We start from the raw sequence: 9544 nt of genomic DNA on the forward strand, positions 1-9544 counted from the left end.
CCTTTGCATTAATACGATAATCGGCACGAGGCCTGCTTGTGATCAATCCTGTTGTCACTTGTAGGATATGAAAATGTAGTTATTCGTTCTTTGTTATTTCTTTGAGTTGGGTGAAATTTATGGGAGTGTTAAAACATGAAACAATTTTAATGTGAAGGCATATTATCTTCTTCCTATTTTTCTAAGGTCCCGGCTTTCATTGCCATTAAAATTTTCCAGGTTTCATGATAACTTTTTATTTTATATGCTGCTCGTTTTCAACGAACTGTCGTTTAGTGACTTTGATGCTTCGTTTGAAATTCTTATCTATTTCCAGAAAAGGGAATTGCTTGAATATTCACCTTCCCCACCCTCAGAGATGTTCTATCCCTGCTCCCAATTTTTGGGGTGTTGTGGCCAAATCCAGTTTCACAATATAAAGTTTGTTTCATTTGAGAGGTATTGTGTGTGTGTGTGTGTGTGTGTGTGTGTGTGTGTGTGTGTGTGTGTGTGTGTGTGTGTGTGTGTGTGTGTGTGTGTGTGTGTGTGTGTGTGTGTGTGTGTGTGTGTGTGTGTGTGTGTGTGTGTGTGTGTGTGTGTGTGTGTGTGTGTGTGTGTGTTATTCTTCTTTTCACATCCTTAAAAACAACATTGCTTGTAAGTGACTGTAATTCTTTCGTCTACCACTACCCCTCTTTTCCCTTTTGGACCCCATTGAAATTTTATCTCGAGCAACTTGTGCGAAGTTAACAGGAAGGAATGTCATTGTTGTTTTGACTTAAAAAAAAAAAATAAAAAATCTCTCTTGACCATGTATTTTTCAAATACAGTACATGCTTGTTTCCAGAAAACTCAGTTATATCGTTAGGTTCCTTACAACCTTGCAGGTCGACTGTCGAGATTGGAAATTGCTAAATATTGTTCCCCTGGTCAGTAATTCCCGCTTCCACAGTGTGAAGCTTCCGTTCCCTTTCGTGTAACTTCCTGTTTGTGGCAAATTCTGTCGAATGCACGTTGGGAGGATGTGTACAGGAGCATTGAGGCGTCTGGGATCGCTGGGAGGTGGGTTGGGGCCAGTGGATGGCGGACGTGCAGACACCGACAGAACGGGTGATATTAGAGGGATGCGTCAGATGTTGACGTAGCTGTCACAGCCATCACGTACACCAAGTAAAGGTCGCCAGGGTCAAGAACAGGTTAATGATGGTGTTATTGATGTGTCTGCAGCTGTTTTTTTTTTTCTTCCAACTCTTTTGTCGGCTGACAATCATAGATGACGATATCACCAGACAGTTATACACAAACAAGCTTTTCTCATGTTGCCACATGGGCTGGCTTCCTGATATGCAAACTCCATACAAATTTCCATATTTTTCATTGCAATTTGTCAAGTTTCACTCATCATGTCTTTTGGCTTTTTTTTCTCATCTTTCATTTTGGTTTCAAACTTATCCTGTCTTTAGGCTACAAAAGTAGCAAAGTTTTCAAAGTGCAGGTAGAAGCTGAGAGAGAGAGAGAGAGAGAGAGAGAGAGAGAGAGAGAGAGAGAGAGAGAGAGAGAGAGAGAGAGAGAGAGAGAGAGAGAGAGAGAGAGAGAGAGAGACAGAGAGAGAGACAGAGAGAGAGACAGAGAGAGAGACAGAGAGAGACAGAGAGACACAGAGAGAGAGAGACACACAGAGAGAGAGAGAGACACAGAGAGAGAGAGAGACACACAGAGAGAGAGAGACACACAGAGAGAGAGAGACACAGAGAGAGAGAGAGACACAGAGAGAGAGAGAGACACAGAGAGAGAGAGAGACACAGAGAGAGAGAGAGACACAGAGAGAGAGAGAGACACAGAGAGAGAGTGAGAGTGAGAGTGTAAGAGAGTAAGAGAGTAAGAGAGTAAGAGAGTAAGAGAGTAAGAGAGTAAGAGAGTGTAAATAATAAATATAATATTGGAAATTTTTCAAGGCATCCATCTTCAACTGTAATACATGAGGATGGTTCAAGGTTGACCTGGACTTTCTATAATTCCAGAGTATAAACGGTTGATTAATCTTTGTTTTAAACACGTACATACTTGTACCATCAGTGTGGTGGCATAAATCTTTTGGACTGGTACGCAGCCATTTTAAGACATGTTCTGATTTGTTTGAAACATAATGTGACTCAGATGAAGTTCTTTGATTGGTCCAAAGAGCCAAGAATCATAAGATGACAAGTGTGGGCTGCATTAGGATGACATATACTTTCCCAATACATAGCCATTGGACTATCAGAGTAATAGTCATGGCATTTGCACTCTGAGACAACATACTTGGTTGTTGCTGCATATTCCTTCTTTTATTTCATTGTGTCATAAGTAACTTTTGTTATGAATTGTTGGTTTTCCCAATTTCCAGAAATACCACACAAATAATACAATATCCCAAAACATGATTTCAGGAAGCTTTCCAGTTGATGGTTTATCCTGATTGATTGATTGAGTGAGTGAATTCATTATTTATTTATTTATTATTTGTCTCCAATTCAAAATGGTTGGCTTGAGGAAGGTGAATGGTGGTAGAAAAGATGATTGTTTTGGATGGAGGGGTGTGATCTGAGATGGTGGTGAACAGATGTTTTGAAGTATTGGGGGAAAGAATGAGATTTAAGATACTGAGCCGTGTTTTTGTTTGTTTTTTGTTATGAAGACAATTGGGATCATCGCACAAACAATTTGTAAAAGAAAGACATCAATAGATGCTGAAGAAAAAAAAAGTTAACACCACATGGGATTCAAACTCAAGGCCAGAATCCTGAAACAACTTGTGCTTTGGCCTTGTGCTTAAATTCCTGGCTCCCAATCTGTTGTCGCGAATAAGACTGGGTTAAATGGTCCACCTTGATTGCTTGCCTTCAACGAATAGACCACAGGATTGGATAAGTCCTTTTGTTGTAATAATTTTTCATACTTGTGCAATACTGTACTTACAACCACTTTGTTGTGGTTTTAAGACTGGAAAAAAGTAGCGATCTATTCAAGAAGCTTGTTCCTAAATGGGCATCCAAGTGATTGTTGTCCTAGTCCCCTAATGGCACATTTCCTTTTGCTGTTTTGCAGGAATTAACAATGTGCTGCATCTGTTCTGTGCTGTACTCACTGAGCAGAAGATCCTTTTCCACTCGAGCAGCTACCAACGCCTCACCGAGGCTTGCCGAGCACTCGTTGCTGTTGTTTACCCACTGAAATATAGGTCTGGGGCACATTTGAAATGCAGTACATGACGAAATGCAGTATTCTGGTTGTACACCTTTCCCAAATTTGGTTTAACCTGTGCTTTTGAGTTTGGTTCTTGTCGACCAACTGCGCTATGTTGAATGCACTTGTTACCTCTCCCCCTTTGTAGCTACACCTATGTGCCAATCCTGCCAGGCAGCCTGCTTGAAGTGTTGAGCACACCCACGCCATTCATTATTGGTGTCCACTCAAATTTTAAGAGCGAGCTTCAGGAATTGGTAAGAGCTTGTTTCGTTCATCTGTATGTAGCACCTGTTTGCTTCTTTACATCATTTCTGGGGGGGGGGGGGGGCACAGCTTCACTATCGATGCAGTGAAGCCCCCTCCCAACCACCATTATAAATAAATGGAAGGCATTTTGAACTTTACCATGGCACCAGCACACAATGACCTACTCATTTCAAATGGTACCAAGGAATCTGTATTGTCCACAAGAAAATGATGACAGTTGGCTTGGTCTCCTTTGAATGACGGCATCATCATTGATGCGTCACCCTGGTGGGTCGCAAACTGAGCTGACTAGATAGTGAATGCGAGTGACGCTAATTCGGATACACCCTTGCATCCACAAGCTCCTTGAGCCATATTTTCCTTCTCACGTCTTCAACATGATTGAACTTTCTAATTGCCAATAAATGCTCTGATATTTTATCGTTACATTTTAAGTGACATAGCACACCCTGGCACACATGTCCTTGCTACTGGCTTAGGGTTGTGGATTGGTTTTTGTACACCTTTCTCTGCTTTCAAGACTGTGGTATTTGAGGTGTTGATAGGAGATGAATATTTTGCATTTATCCTGCACCAAATCCTTTTTCCTTTTTATTATCCTCATGCTTTTTTGAAAAAAAAAACTATGGGAATATTGTAATTGGCTGTCTGTCTGTCCGTCCATCATGCTATCTCCTCTTAAATGGTTGGGCAGAAGGTCACCAAACTTGGCAGTTATGATCACCATATTGGTACAAAGGTACAAGAGCAGTATCATTTTTAGCTCCACCCTCAGCCTGTTTGCAGGATATCTGGAAAATGTTGTGGATGGATTCAGATGAAATTTGGTGGGCAGATTGGATGTGTGACAAGGACGAACTGATTAGATTTTGGTGAATATCCGGATCCAGCTACTAGAATTTTAAAGTGATTCTTCACCATTGAGAGACAGAGCCAAAAACGGTATTCAGCACGATATCGCAAAAAGTGGTGGGTGGATTCGGCCAAAACTTGGTGGATACGTTGATTGTTTGATGATGAAGAATTGATTCAATTTTGGTGAAGGTCCAAATTTGTATTCGGATCTGATAATTTTTTAAGTGATTCTTCACCATTGAGAGATGAGGCCAAACCAATATATAGCATGATATCTCAAAAAGTTGTGGATGGATTCGATTGAAACTTGGTGGACAGGTTCGGTGTGTGACGAGGACTAATTGATTCGATTTTGGTGAAGATCCGAAACGGGATCCGGATACGAGAATTATTTGATATTTAAAGTGATTCTTCACCATTGAGAGATCGGGCCAAAAATGATGTATAGCATGAGACGTATTTCCAAAATGTATTGGGCCCAATATGGTCTCGTGGAACAGGCTTTCCGTGGCGGAGGTATGTGCTCTACCGAGTGCCCTTTGAGTTGAATACATATCTACTTTGCTGTTGTGGTACAATTGAGTTTTACAGAAGAGCATGATGCCATAATTACTTGGCGAATGAGTTGGTGGTCATGTTATTGTGCAAGATTTGTTTTCTGGAAATGCTGAATAATTCTGAGTCATGTTTTGTTTTGAGCTCGAACTCAGGACCCGAAGATCCTAAGCCACTACCCGAACCGCTAAGCCAATACCAGGCTACACAATTTGGTGTGTTGATAGAAAAATCTTAGCAATATGCCGATATTGAATTAGCGATAAAATGTCAAGTTTTATAAAAATTAATTAAGCAAGTTTGCTAATTAATTATAGGCATATTTTTGAGGCTTTTCTTATGCGTGTTAAATTTGGTATCAAAAGATGTGCAAGACTTCAAAGAAAAAAAGTCAAGAAACAGTATTTGGCAATTCGTCGGGGTTGCAGAGAAATCACAAATTTTCTACAGGGAGGGGGTCATTTTGATACCTCCCCCCAGCCTGCAAAGGTTAAGGCAGTTTTATAAAAAGTTTTGATAAAATGGGGAAAAAAAAGAGATTGCAATTTAAACCTTTTTTTTGCAAATATCTTGTCAAAGTTTGTCCTCCAAATAAGCATGCTTGTGTTTGTTCAAAATATGAAGATCTAACTTTGCAATGTTCTTTGTGAGCAGTTGGATGTGATCATTGCCGATCTGGATGGTGGAACTGTTAGCACACCTGAATGTGTGCACGTGTCTACGCTTCCTGAGCCATACCTGCAGCAAATTCAGAATGTTATATCTACGGTAATACAAGTTATCTTCTGCAATAAATGGATGACGTGCGTGCGCGTGTCAGTGTCATACTTTTCGTCTATTAATTACGTACGTCTATTCATTAATTACGCACTATTGGAAAGTACCTTTTGACCCTTTAGACTGCTGAGACCCCTTTGAACTTTGAAGACCCTGAAGACCCCCCCCAAAGACCTCGAGGACTCAAAAGACCCAGAGGACTCAAAAGTTCCCGAGGACCCAAAAGCTCGTCCTCTAAATAATAAATGTGAGAGTGAGACAGAGAGGTGCATGAGCAGAGAGGCGCAGACATAGACAAAGACATAGATAGCGTTAGAGATTTGTTTGATCAGCTCATGATTCTATCAATAATTTTAATTGATAGAAAAATGATGAAAATTGTTGTAATTGAGATAAAATATTTTATTTAAATTTCAATTTATCATTTATATATTTTTATTTTTATATTCTATAATGTATATTGCATCATTAGTTATTTGTCATAAATCATGTCATAAATCATAACTTGATTGCACTGGGAGAAGTGGGACACCCTTCCTCACCACCCTCGCTCCTCCCCCACCTGGTGAATATTTTTGCACCTCTTTTAAGATTCATGAAAATCGCATCTTGTGTGTGTGTGTGTGCATAAACACATGATTTCAGTTATTTAGTTGGAGGCTGCAGCATTTGCATTTGCCTGGGATTTCTTGTTTCTGCCTACCTGTTTTTCATGAATCTGGCCAGTTGTATAACTCTTAGTTTATCTGGACTGATTTCTGTTGTCTTGGATCCTGTGAAATGAAATTCATTAATTTTTTTGTCAAAAGTGGATTTTACTTTAAAAATTGAGAATACTTTAAAATGCATGAGCAGAATGATTGCATATTGTCATGATAACATTCTCTGCAAGTTAATGCTGTTTTCATCACTCATAGTATGGAGTTGAATGCATGATTGATGATTATTGTTCCTTATTCTTACCCATTTACCTACCCCTGTTTACTCTTGGGCAGGTGCTACATCCAGACCTGGCAAAGGCAGATCTTGCTTTTCCCACTTCATCCACAGTTACTGCTAAGCCTGAGATGCTGGTGGGAATCGAGTCCGAGACTGTGCCTGCTTTCCTTGTTAGTGCATGGCTTGCTTATTGTGGGACATTAATTCATATTATTTTTATTGTTATTATTATTATTATGATTATTTATTAATCCTCCCCAAAGCATAGGGGAAGGTTTATTGCTGTTTTAGGGTTTGTTTCTGCAATCGGAGCCCCATTTTTATGGTATCAGTTTTTTTTAGACCCCCAGGAGAACTAAACCACCACTTAGAAGAAAAAAAACAACTTTAGTTTTTTTGCCAGCGGTACAGACAACAGTAGTCAGATAAAAATTTTTAAAAAACTCCAAATTTCCAAACTATCAATTTCCGAGCTCTATCTCGTAGGCTGGAACTTTTGGAATTAAATTTTGCATCAATATTGTGAATAAAAGTACGTGGGGTTCACCTAATTTCTAAGGTCATGACCTAATTTCTGTGTCATTGTAACATTTTTCACCATAACTCGAATAAAGATTGTCCAATCGGAATTAAATTGCCCTCTCGAGATAGCTTCAGGCAAGGTGCATTTAAACTTAATTTTCATCATACCCCTCTGAGTTGAAGGTCAAGGTCTTAAACCCCTTGGAGTTCAAAACCACCATTTAGGATTTTCTCCTTTTTTTCTTCAAATGTCCGGTGATTTTTGGAGTGTATTTTTCCATCAATAATGGGAATAAAAAATATGTGGGGTTGAATTACCTTTTTTGACCTTGACCTAATTTTTAAGGTTATTATCCAATTATAAACATTTAAACATTTTTTTTTTTACCATAACTCGACTAAAGTTTGTTCGATGAGAACAAAATTTCCCTCTAGATAGCCAAGAGCAAGTTGCATTTAATCTTGATTTACATCATACCCCTCCGAGTTAAAGGTCAATGCCAAATGGCGGTCTGAAAAAAAAAACCACGTTTTTTTTTTTCTGTCTGCTCAATTTGGCAAATTTAGAATCTCAGACTGCTTGGCATTCCAATATGTTTTTGCATCAAAATAGTGGGTCTGTTCTGAAATTGTGCACTTGATATTTTTAATTTATGTCCACCTACTTTTTCGGATTATGCTCTAATTAACAAAAAATGCATTTTTCATCATAGCTTCAATAGGCTAATTTTCCTCTGATTTTCATGATCTGAGTTTTATGGCGAAACTGTAGATGGGGACACGTTTTCGTAATCTACACTGTCACAAAATGTTGAGGTCAAGGTCATGTGGTGGTCCGAACAAAGTGTGGGCATCATTGAATTGCAGGCCAAGGTAAGTCACAGGCAATCGCCAAGGGTAAACCTCCCCCTGTCAGTGGAGGCTTACCCTTTGTGATTGCTTTGTGATCGCAGATATCTCGTAATGATTTGCACCTGCCCATTCATGCATGCACAACATCCTGCTCAAAATAAAGGAAGGACCCACTTGTGTGCTTGCATGCAAATATGCATGTTCTCAAAGCTTAACTTTAATTATGTGTTCCGTGGTTATTAAGGAATACGTTCAATCAAAGGATGAACATTCCATAGCCATTCAATTGCAATTCTCAAGACCTCTCTCCAACAAATACCATCTGGCATCTCTGACTCAACAGTGACACCTTTTTTTCTTTCTTTTTATTAACAGCATGAAAGATTTACAGATTAAGTTGAATTGTTTATAAACTAATAACACAGGTCATTGCATTGAGACATTTTGCAAATTGATTAATTTGGTTCGGCCTGTTTGGTGCTCATATCTGAGCACATGGCTCATGTTGTTTAAATCCCCAAGTCAAATACAGTTTAAATTGTCAATTTGGCGATTGTGAATTGCTTTCATGATAAATTTAGAAGTACATTGACTTTCTTTCTTCTCTTGCACTTGAGTTTTATGTACAAGTCTCCTCATTAAGTATTTGTGTTGAATCTTGGCATTGTAGCGATATCAAGAAAGTACATTAATGTCAACACCAAACAGGCTGGCTCTTGGCAATTACCAAGTCATATTAACATGACATTGTTGAAGGATTGCGCACTTGCGCTCTGGAGAATTTCCAAGTTGCAATGGATCATCCAAAGCAATTTGTTCAAAATGGTGATGTTCAATCACTGGTGAAAGCCAAGTGTGTTCGCAAGGAAAGTTGGGATCAGAATATACAAATAAGCAAGTTATACAGCTTGAATTATAATAAAAAAACACCAGAGGAGAATACATAATTTCCTGATCATTTTGGACTTTACTTTTGGCAACATGGATAGAGACATTTTCAGATTGTGTAAAAATACTTTCATTCTGGTCAGAATGATGAACGGCCTCCCTCTGGCATTGAGATGAATGCCCTGGAGTCCCATTCCTCTATTTATATAAAAATGCAATTTTCCTCCAAGTTGCATCTGGATTTATTTATTGTTTCACAATTTTAAGGAGCATCAATTCAAGCATATATGAATGTGCATATATGCATAGCCTCCTAGTTTGGAGGTGATGTGTTGGGATAATTTATGGACACGACACTCTCCTCACTCGTCAGCACATTCCCATTTGCGTCCTTTATCACCCGAACCTGCAGCACATCCTTCCCAGCTCGGTCCCTCTGTCTTGCCAATCGGTATAAATCCTTTCCCCTTCTTTTGTATCCAACTTCTCATACAGCTCGTCATATGCCTTTTCCTTGGCCTTTGCCACCTCTCTTTTTGCCTTTCGCCACCACTCCTTGTACTCCTGTCTACTTTCTTCATCTCTCTGACGATCCCACTTCCTTTTCGCCAACCCCTTCTTACTTATACTTTCCTGTACTTCCTCGTTCCACCACCAAGTCCCCTTATCTTCCTTCCTCTGT

General features: G+C 39.2%; 1 protein-coding gene across 11 annotated transcripts in view; it reads left to right on the forward strand.

Annotated features, from left to right (window-relative positions):
- SBF1 (SET binding factor 1) overlaps positions 1 to 9544 on the forward strand; it is a 412273-nt gene that overhangs the window by 183976 nt on the left and 218753 nt on the right. For 8 of the 11 annotated variants that reach the window (XM_085870627.1, XM_085870637.1, XM_085870630.1 and 5 more), the window contains 4 exons: positions 3067 to 3199; positions 3353 to 3461; positions 5539 to 5652; positions 6657 to 6770. In XM_085870627.1, the coding sequence (XP_085726753.1) occupies positions 3067 to 3199; positions 3353 to 3461; positions 5539 to 5652; positions 6657 to 6770 (470 nt within the window). The remainder of the gene's footprint in view (positions 1 to 3066; positions 3200 to 3352; positions 3462 to 5538; positions 5653 to 6656; positions 6771 to 9544) is intronic. The other 3 variants (XM_085870633.1, XM_085870634.1, XM_085870635.1) reach the window with 1 other exon arrangement.

The sequence above is a fragment of the Eptatretus burgeri genome, chromosome 2 (genome assembly GCF_056783735.1).
Source record: "Eptatretus burgeri isolate ZD-2024b chromosome 2, Ebu_testis_v1, whole genome shotgun sequence".
In the NCBI taxonomy this organism is placed as follows: domain Eukaryota; kingdom Metazoa; phylum Chordata; class Myxini; order Myxiniformes; family Myxinidae; genus Eptatretus; species Eptatretus burgeri.